General features: G+C 38.9%; 1 protein-coding gene across 1 annotated transcript in view; it reads left to right on the forward strand.

Annotated features, from left to right (window-relative positions):
- The first annotated feature begins 5,723 nt into the window (after window positions 1–5,723).
- Window positions 5,724–14,826, forward strand: part of usp13 (ubiquitin specific peptidase 13) — a 93,352-nt gene continuing 84,249 nt past the window's right edge. Inside the window, exon 1 of the mRNA XM_048541576.2 lies at window positions 5,724–5,983. Coding sequence (XP_048397533.1) covers window positions 5,873–5,983 — 111 coding nt within the window. The 5' untranslated portion in view covers window positions 5,724–5,872. The remainder of the gene's footprint in view (window positions 5,984–14,826) is intronic.

Genomic DNA, 14,826 nt, shown 5'->3' on the forward strand with positions numbered 1-14,826 from the left:
CTTTGAGCTTATTCATTACGAGCATCTTATTAAATATCTTTTTGGAAATCCAAAATTATATTGCTGCATCGTCTAGGCAGCATCAGAGGAGCAGGAAAGTTACTGTTTCAGGTTGGGTTGGGATCCCTCTTCAAAAATGAGGAAGGGGGAAGGGAGCTCCAAAAGAGAGAGGAGGGGTGGGGCTGGGGAAGGTAGGTAGGATGGTGATAGGTGAGTGCAAGTAGGCAGCAGTGGGGATTGGTCAGTGAGGTGGGAGGAACGGATAGGTAGGAGAGAAGGTGGACAGGTTGTGTCACCCTTATTGTTCAGTGGGAATGTCAACAAGTTCTGTCTCTGTTATATACTGAAGTAGAATATGAACATGAGTATACAAAAATAGCTAGACCATTTGTCCCATCATGCCTGCTCAGGGACTCAATATAGGTCATGTTAAATGAATTCTTTAATATTTCTGCTATCACTCTATTGTTATCTGTGGCACTATTCTTTTATTTCTTAAAAGCCCTATTCCTAGCTTTTCTTTTTTATTGCTGTGCATGTTAAATACTTATAAAATACATACTTTGTTTTGTGTTTCTTTATTATTCAATTCCGTAGTATCTCTTTGCCTCCTAATTTCTACATTATCTATAATTACGCACACCTCTGCTGTCTGTGTATTAATGCATGTCTCTTTCTGAAATGCAAATATTCCCTTCTCCATGGAGTCTCGCTGGTTTAATTTTGTTTTTTTTCAGAAAAATGCATTTTTCCTAGACCCCGCTACTGTACAAATGCTATGAAAAACAATAATTTCCCAATAATTATTTGAGATCTGATAGTGTTCAAACTTATGAAAGGAAATCACAGATGAGGAAAACCTACTTACAATGTTTGCCAATGGTAACTGAAGCAAATAAATATAAGAATATATGTAAAATAAACATGTGTTTAGGATTTTTTTTAATCATGAAGAGTTGTAAGTTGTAGAATGCCCTACTGGGAAAAAGATGCAAGCTACATGGAAAAAAAAATTACACTTGGTAAAGCACAAGTGAATGTACTTTGCCTGTGGAATTTAATCACATTCAAAACATCTGGAATCATTCTATAAACTGTGGTGGTATAACTGCAAGTATCTATGGAAGTATAAACTTCACAGACAAAAATGACCTTCCTCATGTTATATTTTTTCATTCGAGTTTTTGTACATGTGGCATTCACAACTGCCCAATCAATTAAAAACTAGATACAAAAGACCTAATTTGCAGTCAATGGATTCTTACCATTTGTGATGGTCATTTTGTGACTTTTGAGCTGTGAATCATATTGGCAAACTTATTGGACAGCTTTTCCCAGCATTATTTAAATGCAAATATGTAAACTTTATTGAAGTCTTGTTTGTTTTATTGCCAACAGGTTCTCAATTTTTCACTTTTGGAGCTGTTCCTTCCAGATTGCATATTTTGTTTTGTGTTCCTATATAATTCAATTCCATAGTACCTCTTTGCCTCCTAAGCTCTACATTTTCTCTTATTATGCACACCTCTGCTCTCTATGAATTGATGCATATCTCTTTCCTAAATGCAAATATTCCCTTCCCCATGGAGTCTCACTGGTGTTAAGGTTGTTCTTTGTTTCTTTAGTGAAATCATCAACCCCCATGGCAACTTGATTTTACAGTGCATAACAGTGTGTCTCACTGGTTTTCACCATATAGTACAGTGGTATAAAAACAACCTGATAATGACTTTCCCAGATGCTGATAATGATGAAGTAAACAAGTTTGTTTTTATACAGCAGCAATTTCTGTTGTTTATGTATTTAAAATTCATTAATTTTGTAATTGATGCAATATTCAATTGTTCGTTACTCATTGATTAGAATAGCAGCTGAAGCCTTTTATCTTCTATTAAGCAAAATTCGCTTTCCACATCATCATCAGTGTTGATTAACATGAATGAATTGTACAACAGTGCTGTGCATGAAATTGTAAATCTTCTAGAGATTTGCTGCCGCAATGAGGACAATTAAAGTAATATCAATTTGCTACAGTATCAATTTATTTTATTAACACTCCTTGTTCTCTTGTTCTGACTCAGAATGGATTGAAGGTCTACTCTTTCAATTCAAATGATTAGATAATTCAATTATTGCACTGAAAAATAAATTACTTTGACTTATCAGTAGACTGTATCAGAATCTAAATTATATTGAATCAAACATTAGTGTAGTGATTGTAATGAGGTCAGTCAGGAGGACCTCATAGAATATGAGTTCTCTGATTGGGGCTGTTAACCTGGTCCAATCAGGGAACCCTGGATGACAGACAGAAACAAGAGTATCAGAGGTATTGTTCACTTTGAGATCTGGCTCTGAGGAAGTCAACCCAGTGTCAGGTACTGCGCACGTGTAAATAAAGGGGGCTTGGTGAAGGGATACTAGCCTCTGTGGAGTTACTTCAATTAGTTTCTCACTTATAAACTGTACTCGGAATATGTTTCCACATGTATACTGACAACACCCATCTCCATTACATATATCCTCGCTCAGCTCTTTCATGGTTTCTTAATGAACTTCAAGCTAAATAACAGGAATCTCAAAACCATTGTCTTCATTGTCTATTCTTTAGCTACGAAGTCCATCAAAATTTGTACTTTTGACTAAGCTGTACTGCTACTCATAAGTTGGTATCTATATGATTCTAAGTTGAACTACTGATCACATAACCACTGCATCAAAACTGCCGTTTTTTTAAAATTGCTGCAAGGTTCCTCTTACTTCCGTTACCTCAGCTCATCTGCTGTTGAAACTATCATCCATGATTCTGTTATCTCTAGACTTAGTTGTCCCAAGGACTTATGGCTAGCCTCCTACTTTCCAAAAATGTTAGGTTATGTGAATCTCTTGCTGTCTGTATATTATACAAAGTCCTGTTCAACCACAACATTTTGAGTTTGTTGATCATGGTCTGAGAATGCATCAATTTTTAATTTTGCGCCTGTATTTTCAAATTCCTTTAGCGTCTTAGTATTCTCCTACCTGTTCTACAACTCTCTGAGATCTCTGTGCACTTCAATTGCTTTGCTTATCACTGATATTAATCATTCTACCACTGGTGGTTATGCTGTCAATTGCCTAAGACCTTAGGTCTGAAGTTCATTCACTAAACCAATTAGCCTCTTTCTCCATAGGGATGAATCCTAAAAGCAGTTTTTAATCATCCCTTGTACTACTTTCTTATCTGAGTTAGTATCAAGTTTTGTTTTGAAAGTCTTTTATTCCTGTGATGCACTTTGGAACCTTTACCACATTAAAGTACAGCACAGAAATTATATGTAACAGCTGAATCAGAACTGTTTCTGCAGGATTCTTTCTTGCATCCTTTGAAAATATTAAAAGTATTTAATTGATGACACTACCACAAGAATGATTGCTCTGGGCAGTAAATCTGTTTTGCAATCTAGATCTCATGTCAATTGCACATATGGTAAGAAAACAAAATATAAATTATAACCAGCACTTAACTGAATACATTTTATGTGAAAACTACTGGAAGCAGAAATATTATAGAATTTCATGAAAATAATTAAACAGAAGGTGGAGACTCCACAATCATTCCTTTCCTGGTATTTAATATATCTCAGTTGACCAGTGAACACAATGCTGAAATGCTTGCAATTGTCTTCAATGACAAGTGTTGAGCGAACGATGCATTCCAAGCTAAAACTGAAGGTCTCTGTATTGGAGATGCCAGTCTTTAGCCAATTCTATCAATTCTATTTACCCCACGTGATGTCAATGCAACTTCATAGACAAAGCATATGAGCCTTGGAAACATCCTCGCCATAGCACTGATGACTTGCACTTCAGGGCTAACCATACTCATAACTGAATTGTTCTACTAGAGCTAAAACACTGGAATCTAATCAACAAAGTGCAAATTATCCAGGTATGTCCTGTCCACAAAAGCAGGATAAATTCATTCTGATCAGATACCCCATCCCATTGATCTCCTGTCAAACATCAACAAAGTCCAACTCCAGGGGAGAGGCTGTGGAATTTTGAAATCAGTTGCTATATTGAAATATATGAGAGAATGGTAAAGTATGACTTGCCTTTTGCTTTTCTTACCTAAAGTCTAAATCTTGTGAATGATACAAAGAAATATCTTAAAATATCTCTGATTTCCTGAGTGTTCATCCATATTCCCACTTAATGCCATTCAAGGTATTACCTTCTTCAAATACAGATGTACTTAGAGAAAGATTTATTCCCTGCAATCTTAAATGGCTTCTTTACTTTGCAGATTAACCAGCTGTTAAGTCTTTATCTTGTCCTTTTCTTCTGTTTATCACCAAACTGGACAATTTAGATTTGAGGATTGTAAATAATCTGATTAGTCATAAAGTCATAACGCATGGAAACAGACCCTTTGGTCCAACTAGACCACACTGACCATATTCTCAATCTAAACTAGTCCCACTTGCCTGCGTTTGGACCATACCCCTCTAAACCTTTCCTATTCACATACTTATCCAAATGTCTTTTAGATGCTGTAACTGTACCTGCATCCACCACTTCCCCTGGCACTTCAAACCATGTACAAACCACCCTCTGCGTAAAAAGGTTGCCTCTCGTGTCCTTTTTAAAACTTTCTACTCTCACCTTAAAATATGCCCCCCAGTTTTGAACTTCCCACTGTCAGGGAAAGATCCTTGCTATTCACCATACCTTCTTTCATTTTGGTTTGTCCAGAGTATAAATTTACATTATATTTTAACACTGTGCCATTTTTCTATGCTTCATCCCTTGAAAACACAGATTACTCTAATTAACTTCTTCATTACTACATAAGGTATCTCAGCCAGAGTGTTGGGTACATTTCTGGGTGCCACATTATTGATGCATTGTGGAGAGAGTACAGAAGCTGTTTACAAGAACAGTTCCACAGATGAGGAACTTCAGTTAGATTGGAAAGGTTGGGACTATTCTCCCTGGACAAACAAGGCTAACATGAACTCTGACAGCAGTTTACAAAATCATGAGCAGGCTGGATAGAATCGAAAGGAAGAAACTGTTCCCAAATGTAAAAGGAACAAAAACTAAAGGACATAGATTTAAAATGATAAGTGAAAGAAGTAAGGATAATTTTATTTCACTCAATGAGTAATTAGAATCTGAATGCACTGTCTAGAAGTATGGTGGACGCATGTTCAATTGAGGCATTTTGGATAAAAGATAACGTGCAAGAATATGGGGCGGGGTGTGGCGAAGCCGGACATTGGAATTGGGCAATGATGCTCATTTAACCAGCAGGGATAGGTATAATGGGCTGAATGGCTTCCTTCTGCTCTGGGACACTCGTGATTATTTGTTCCGACATCCACCTTCTCAAACCAGTGTTTTCATTGTCGTCTCCTCTATGTTGAGCCCGATTTAGTGGGTCAGAGTGGGGAGTCCAGCCTGACCGGCTGAGAGTTTCCTGCATTTCCTGTCTGTATTTCGGAATTCTGGTACCTTTTCTCTCGTATTCTTCTCTGATGCCGGGTCGGCTGCGCTATCATTTGGCAATAAACTCTTGGAACTCATCTGCAAGGAAGTTGGGCGATTAATTGAGGACCAGCTCGAGGAGATTTGTTGAAACGCTGGTACTTTGCGATTGTTTATTGCCAGCTCTCTCTGTATAAGGTCCCTGTAATCTCCACCAGTGTCCGGGTTTTTTTTAAAGACGAGAGCAGAAGCGTCAGCAGGTCCGATGGCTGGAGGGAGGGCTGCGAGCTTGCACTGGGTTAAAAATAGTGTATCGTCCTGCAGTCTTTGCTCGCCCAGCTTCTGCTCACTTCGCTATCAATGTCTGCCCTGAACAGCATTCTGGGTTAGGAATGTCAACATGGCTGCAGACATCGGAGAACTGCTGGTGCCGTACATGCCAACCATCCGAGTCCCTAGATCAGGGGACAGGGTTTACAAGAGCGAATGCGCCTTCTCCTTTGACTCCCCTGTAAGTAGGCAGGCTGCCCTTTTGGGAGGGGGATCGCGCACACGGAAACTTTCTCGCTGGAAGTTTTCCACTGACACGTGAATGACTGCACAAACTAACGATGCTCCTCTGGATTTAGGAACCTAACTGATAGCGACAGGCTGTCGACAGTGTGGCAGTTCTGGACTTTGTTAAACGAAACAGAGAGAGACCGCAGCAACTCAGCAACCTAATGGGGCCAGAATGTAACAGAAAGCAAACAAAAAGTGTGTGGGGCTTGACATGTCAGTGGGCGTGTGATCCCGATCATTTAAACAGAACTAAGGAGGAAAGTCTTACAAAGCAAAGCGTCAGGAGTCAGCTAGTATTATGATTTGTCAGCTTTATTTGAACGAGTAACGTTCAATTTCAAAAAGCACTTTAAAAGGCAAGTTAAAAGTAAGGGACTTCTTAAATATGTTTTTAAAGAGTTATGGAAAGGAAGAGAATTAAAGTCAAAGGTGAAGGAAGATACTTTTTAAAATAACTTTTTAAAAAACTTTTGAAAATTCAAAAAGATGGCACATAGAAATGCTACTTTTGTTTTATCAAAATTAAATACAAATGTTAAAGTATAGTAAAAGGTGACTCAGCTGTTTGGCGTGCATCAACAGTGCCTGAGACAAGTTATTTATATACGGAGAGTTTGGGGGTCGCGGTATCGTATTTCTTTATTAATACACTGAAGGTTGTGTACTTCTTAGTTTAAAAAAACAATAAATTAATGTATTTACCAATTATTGATTTTGTGGTAGTGGTAATTTCGAAAATATTCTTAGTTAATCCTATGTTTCTTTTATTTGATATGTAATGTGATCACGGTGAAAATATAGAACGTGTGTTGCCCGCCATCAAGTGGTGAACGGGTATATGGAGCGCCTTCCCATCCCGGTGTAAAATCCAAGCCAGACCTTGTCATGGTTTGTTATAGTACTGTTTGAGTAGTTTTTATTTGCTGTTTCCTCTGAAGGCACAGAATTTTTTTTTTCATTATTTGTTCTTAAGACCAAACAAGTAGTCAGGAAAAACCTTCTAACTAGATACAAAAACAGAAATTGGTGGAAAAGCTCAGTAGGTGTGGCAACATCTGCGCAGAGTAACCAGAGTTAATGTTTTGGGCCCAGTAACCCTTCCTCAGAAGTGAGAGGGTGTAAATTTAACTTTAACTTTGTGTAAGTTATAATTCCAACCAACTGAGGGAGATCTGACAAAGGGTCACTGGACTCAAAATGTTAATTCTGATTTCTATCCACAGATGCTGCCAGACCTGCTGAGCTTCTCCTAGTAATTTCTGATTTTACAGCATCCACGGTTCTCACTATTTAGTTAAAAGGAAAACCAAGAGAATATGAAACTTGCTACCACAAAGGAATAGGTTAATGAAATATTGCACATAGATTTGAAAGAATTATTAATTGAGGAAATGTGTAAGTGTTTGGATTATTTAAAGTAGGAGGAAGTTCATACATTAACAATAATAACTTGCAGAAATGAAACTCCTTCAACAAAGTAAAACACCGTAATGTACAGGACAGAAGAGTTATTGAACAAAGTTTGATGCTGAGATATGTAGGGAAATGCTGGAGTAATTAACCAAAGGCATGGCCATGTATTTACAGACTCTCTTATAAAAGGGAGCGAGGCAAAGAAATTTGTGGAGGGAATTCTCAAACTTGGGTCTAGTTGACCAAAGACCTGGTTGTCAATAGCAGGCCAAATCAAAAAATGGAATTTGAGGTGTGTAGAGATCTTTAAAGTTTCATGGATTGCAAATTTAGTAGTTTTCTTTGTGTAAATCCTAATTCCAAGCAAAAAAAAATGCTAAAAAACTGAGGGCAAACTACATGAATTTAATGTATATTCCTGTCTTTACAGTGGGAGCTCATCAATTCTAAACTTTCATTAGATTTGTGTAAAAATCTCTACACCAGAGATAAAATATATTAAGGTTTTTTTTGCCCAAAGTGACCAATTTACACAATTTCGATTATAATATAGTGTAGGAACTTTGTAATGGAAAAACATTGGCACAGAATGTGGCACCAAGAAGTAATGTTTGGAAGATAGTTGATTACTTTGTCATAGAGTCATACAGCACAGAAACAGACCCTTTGGTCCAACCAGTTCGTGACCAGCATATACTCTTATTAAACTAGACCCACCTGGCAATTCCTGGCACATATCCCTCCAAATCTGTCCTATATGTATACCTTTCCAAATGTCCTTTTAAATGTTGTAATTGTCTCCATATCTGCCACTTCAGGATGTTCATTCCACATGCAAACCAACCTCTGTGTTTAAAAAAACAAATGCCTTTCATGTCTTTTTCTAAATAGCTCACCTCCTCTGACCTTAAAAATGTGCCCACTAGTCTTGAAATCCCCTATCTGAGAGTAAAGGCAACTATCGTTAACTCTATGAATGCAATACAGCTCAAGAACAGGCCCTTTAGCCCACCAAGCCTGTGTCGATTCTTATTCCTTATTTAAACCTACTAATTATTGCCCATCGGCAGTTTGAGTCCATCTGTTAGCCTCCCATTCGTATGTCTATCAAGATGCACCTTGAATGTTGCTAATGTGCCTGCTTCCACCACCTCCACTGCTAGTGCATTCCAGGCACCCACCACTTGTGTGAAGATTTTTTCCCGCACTTCTCCCCTAAACTTTCCCCCTCTCATCTTGAACCTGTGCCTTGTTGTTGTTGACTTTTCCATTCTGAGGGAAAAAGCCTATTACTACCTATGACCACCCTATCTATGCCCCTCATAATTTTGTAGAACTCTTACCAGCTCACCCCTCAGCTTCTGTTTTCACAGGAAGGACAATCAATCAGAGTTTATCTAACCTCTGCTGATAACTAAAACCCTCCAGACCAGGCAACATTCTCTCCAAAGCATCCACATCCTTTTGGTAGTGTGGCTAACAGAACTGCATGCAATATTCCAGATGTGATGTAACCAAAGTTTTGTACAGCTGTAACATAACATGCCAACTTTGAAATTCTATGCCTCGGTTGATGAAGGCAAGTGTACCATATACCGCCTTGCCCACCTTAGCCACTTGTGGTGCCACTTTCAGGGATCTGTGGACCTGTACACCCAGATTCCTTAATATGTCAATTCTCCCACGGGTTCTGCCATTTACTGTATGTTTCATACCTGAGTTTGATCTTCCAAAATGCATCACTTCATATTTGTCTGGATTAAACTCTATTTGCCATTTCTGTGTCCAAGTCTGCAATATATCTGTATCCAGCTACATCGTTTGACAATCCTCCTCACCACCTGCAATCCCCCCAGTTTTGGTGTTACCGCAGACCTACTAATAGAACCACCTAGATTTTTCCTCCAGATCATTTACATATATTACAAACAACAAAGGTGCCAGCACTGATTCTTGTGGAATGAGTCAAAAAGGAATAAAACTTGATAGACTGATCTGTTACTCAACTAGTCACTAGAAAAAAACCATGGCACACCTTGCACAGTTGATCCTGAAAAAGCCTCCCTCACTAGCATCCGGGCACATGCCAAAATTGAGTGTTGTCCCATAGAAAAGAAAACATTCAACACAGTTATACTCAATAAATCATATCTTATTCCTATATCACCATCTCTGGATATGACATGTCCCACTAGACTATACCCCTCATTATTTTATGAACTTCCATCCTGTCACCTCTCAACCTCCTACACTGCAGTGAAAAAAGTCCCAGCCTATCCAGCCTTTGTTTATCACTCAAACCTTCCATACCCAAGAGGGCTCTCTTCTGCACCTCCTCCAGCTTAATAATATTCTTCCTATAGCTGGGTGCCCAGAACTGAACACAGTATTCCAGTACACAGTATTAGAACATAGAACATAGAACATAGAACAGTACAGCACAGAACAGGCCCTTCAGCCCACAATGTTGTGCCGACCATTGATCCTCATGTAAGCACCCTCAAATTTCTGTGACCATATACATGTCCAGCAGTCTCTTAAATGACCCCAATGACCTTGCTTCCACAACTGCTGCTGGCAACGCATTCCATGCTCTCACAACTCTCTGCGTAAAGAACCTGCCTCTGACATCCCCTCTATACTTTCCACCAACCAGCTTAAAACTATGACCCCTCGTGCTAGCCATTTCTGCCCTGGGAAATAGTCTCTGGCTATCAACTCTATCTATGCCTCTCATTATCTTGTATACCTCAATTAGGTCCCCTCTCCTCCTCCTTTTCTCCAATGAAAAGAGACCGAGCTCAGTCAACCTCTCTTCATAAGATAAGCCCTCCAGTCCAGGCAGCATCCTGGTAAACCACCTCTGAACCCCCTCCAAAGCATCCACATCTTTCCTATAATAGGGCGCCCAGAACTGGACGCAGTATTCCAAGTGCGGTCTAACCAAAGTTTTATAGAGCTGCAACAAGATCTCACGACTCTTAAACTCAATCCCCCTGTTAATGAAAGCCAAAACACCATATGCTTTCTTAACAACCCTGTCCACTTGGGTGGCCATTTTAAGGGATCTATGTATCTGCACACCAAGATCCCTCTGTTCCTCCACGCTGCCAAGAATCCTACCCTTAATCCTGTACTCAGCTTTCAAATTCGACCTTCCAAAATGCATCACCTCGCATTTATCCAGGTTGAACTCCATCTGCCACCTCTCAGCCCATCTCTGCATCCTGTCAATGTCCCGCTGCAGCCTACAACAGCCCTCTACACTGTCAACAACACCTCCGACCTTTGTGTCGTCTGCAAACTTGCTGACCCATCCTTCAATTCCCTCGTCCAAGTCATTAATAAAAATTACAAACAGTAGAGGCCCAAGGACAGAGCCCTGTGGAACTCCACTCACCACTGACTTCCAGGCAGAATATTTTCCTTCTACTACCACTCGCTGTCTTCTGTTGGCCAGCCAATTGTACGGGGTATTCCTCACCAATGCCCTGTACAACCTCAATGTAACTTCCCAACTCCTATATTCAAAGCATTGAGCAATGTCTGCCAAACTCCTTTATAACCACCCTGCCTGCTTGTGACGAAAACTTCAAAGAATTATGTAGCTGCACCCCTAGGTCTCTCCACTTTACAACGCTACCCAAAGCCTAACCTATTGTATAAGCCCTACCCTTGTTGTGCCAAAATGCAATACCTCACATTTATCCAGATCGAACTCCACCTGCCATTCTTTAGCCCATTGACCTGTTTCATTCAGACCCCTTTGTAATCTTAGAAAACCCTCTTCACTGTCTACAATGCCACAAATTTTAATGTCATCCACAAACTTGTTAACCATGCCTTCTATATTCTGATCTAAATCATTCATGTAAATGAAATCATTCTTATTTCCCACTGAGATAGATTTTTGAGCTGATTATATTGTGAAAACTGAACAAACAGACTTGAGAAAGTGAGAGTTGATATTAAATAGTATATATACCATAAAATCTTTTATTTCCAAGTTAGATAAACTTGAACAAAAGCACGATATGTGTGTATTATTGAACATATCTCTCTGACATTGCTTATTTGAATGATGTTTTAGAAAGAAGAATATTCCAGATTTATAATTCTAATGAAAAATAGAAATGAATGTCCTAAGGATTGCAAAGCAAAACAACATTGGGTAGAGACCAGAACATTGTGAGAACAACAATAATTTGTGTTTATGTAGCACCTTTAATATAATAAAACACCCTAAGGAAATTACAGCAATGTTACAAAGCCAACTTTGACACCAAGTGGCATAAGGGGATCTTTGGAGAACAAACTAAAAAGCTAGATCATGGAGGTAGATTTTTAAATAACATTTTAAAGAACAAAATAAGAGATAGGGAGGGAATTATAGATCCTAAGGCTTCAGCAGTTAAAGGCCAGCTACCAAGGACAGAATAAAATAAATGAAGCATACTGAAAGCATAATACTGGAAGAGGGCCGGAATTTCTATCTTATGTTTCAGAAAGCACTAGGAACAACAGTATTTAAAGCAACAGCCTTTATTAATGAGGTGCTCACTGTACAATACTCCTCTTTTAATTCCTTCACTGAAAACATTTATAATTTTCATCATCAGATATATGAGATTTCACAGAAATGGAAAGAATCACAACCCTTTGGATTTGACTTCTGTTCTCACCTATATTTCTTAGAGTTCAGCATCATGATGTACGTGGGCACAGGAAATCAGTACTGAATGATGTTTACCTCTTTTTTTCAATCCGGTATGTCGAGATTAACTGATCACTACCCTGGGGTGGTTGCCAACTTGCTCCTCCACTTGTATAAAGCATACTTTATTCATTCTGGATGAAGTCAAAAATATATTGCATGACCATTCTAATACAGGGGACCGACACCGAGTGATGTTACCTATAAGTGTGGCAGGCTTAAAATGCTTACTATAATGTGAATGTTTCAAGAATACCTCTGGAATTAAAAATTCAACTTACTTTTTTCTTAAGATCACAAACCAATTTACATAATTAAAAGATTGCAAAACTTATAACAGGGTTTAAATGCTTTCAGCTATATAGCAAGTAATTAAACTGAGACAAATATACAACTTAGTTATGATGATCTTCATTTTTGTCATTGTCATAATATGCATCCTTCTTAGCAGAGACCTTATTGCACTATCATCCTTGCTTTGGCAGGATAATCAGCAACGTCCTTATCATATTTCTCCCTCCATTTATAAGCTTTGCTGCTGAATGACTTCTATTGTTCACTATGTGAATAAGATTTTTGGTTGATGCAAATCAAGAAAAAATATTCCATCACACTCAGTGTACAGCAACGTATTGATAGTGACTGCAAAATCACTGCAGAAGTGTACTAATCCATCCTTCTTCATTGGTTCAATAGGTATGGCCCAATCTCTCATATTTATGGGTTCGAGGGTTCCTGTCTTGACTAGCTTGTCTAATTCTGCCTTGATTACATGGGGCACTGATCTGGCTTTGCACAATATCTTGCTTGACCCTCATTCTCGATTTTCTTACTGGTTTTCTGTTCAGTAAGGGAGTGACCTAATATCATTTGACGTTGACAGCAATTGTCAGAATATTTAATAACAGCCCCTCTTTGCAATGGGATTCAGAGCGTTATTCATGTCATTTTATATCATGTAGATTTTCTTCATAATCTTCAGTTTCTGTACTTTTGCAGTATCTGTCGTTCATGTTTCATATCAAACGTGCTTGTTGGATGTGACCCTTATTTCTAAAATTTCTGCACACAGCTTCTTTTTACGGACAAGTTGCTGCTACAAGACCAGTCTTTTCATATAGATGACAGTTTTTAGTCTGCGTTGGTCCTTGTCACTTATTCACTACATAATGAGCTCTCATGCTTGAACTTAGCTGTTGAGATACCTTGCATGCCAATCCACTGAGACTGCTATTTCCAGTGCTTTCTTTTTTAAAGCCCAGGTTCCTTTCCATCAATAGTCTCTTCTGGATTGCTTTACGGCTTAAGTCACATTATTTAAGTTGTCTCCAAATTTGCAACATTCTGCTAACCTCTTTAAAATTGCTACAAACTGAGATACATCAGAGGCGGACAGTTCATCGGCTACATGGCTGTTTTTGCAATGCAGAGTGACACCAACTGCAAGGATTCAGTTCACACAATGGCTGAGGTTAACAGGAAGGACTCTCTTTCTTGACGTCTCCCCTTGCCTGAGGCATGGTGACCCTTGGGTTAACCCACCACCAGTAGTCTATCTCTACAGTGAGAATGCAGCCTTTAAAGCTGATAAGATGGTGGTGATTTTACCTTCACATTTACCATGATGGTGATTGTGTTTATGAAATCTGAACTCTTCAGCAATTACCAGTGCTTTTGGTGAAAAACTGGTTCTGTAGGATTCCTACTGTTTCTTCATAAGGTTTAGAATCCAGCTTCTCTGGCTGTACCATTGTCATCAAGATCTTAAACATTTTACATTGGGAGTGCAAAGATGCCTATATCTTCAATTTTCTTAGCCTGAACCAAATAATTGAACCTCATTTTTATCGGACTTCTAGCTGTCTGGTGACAAATTTCTAGCCATTTTATAGATTTTTCTTGTTCAAATGGAAATAGCTTGTGTTGCACGATGTACCGTGAAAACTTAAGCACTACTTTGGTTTTCCCATTTAAAACAAAGTAATCTTGAGTGCAGTGTTCCCTCAGGGTGGTACATATGGTAAGCTTATTCAGCATTGTTCACCTCCTCCCAGGAGTGTACTTTGGCTTTCATCCACCCTAACCATACCTACCTTTTCTTTTATGAAGTGTCTCTAACATCTGTAGTGAGAACCATGACATTTTTTCAATGAATCAGTGAATTTCCCCAATGGATCTTGAAGCAGATTTTATCCTTGTTGCCAAATTTCTTCCTGTGTTACATTTCAAGAAGGATGAGAGGCCACGACATTTAAAACAACAACACCTTTTAAGTGATAGTAGGAACTGCAGATGCTGGAGAATCTGAGATAACAAGGTGTGGAGCTGGATGAACACAGCAGGCCAAGCAACATCAGAGGAGCAGGAAAGCTGATGTTTTGGGCCTAGACCTACATATCAGCTCTACACCTTGTTATATCAGATTCTCCAGCATCTGCAGTTCCTACTATCTCTGAAACAATTTTAACCCTACTGCGAAGCCTCTTCTAAGGATGCCTACCCTGAAGAAGTTACCCTCCTCCCTCCGGAAAAACCTCAGTGGATCTCTCTCCCACTGCAACTCTCTCATAATCTCTTCAGCCTTGAAACTGCTCCACCACATCCTGAAGCAAACCAGGTACGACAGTCCCATCACCTTTCTTAATACCTGCCTACAGAATTAGATC

The sequence above is a fragment of the Stegostoma tigrinum genome, chromosome 14 (genome assembly GCF_030684315.1).
Source record: "Stegostoma tigrinum isolate sSteTig4 chromosome 14, sSteTig4.hap1, whole genome shotgun sequence".
NCBI classification, from domain to species: Eukaryota; Metazoa; Chordata; class Chondrichthyes; order Orectolobiformes; family Stegostomatidae; genus Stegostoma; species Stegostoma tigrinum.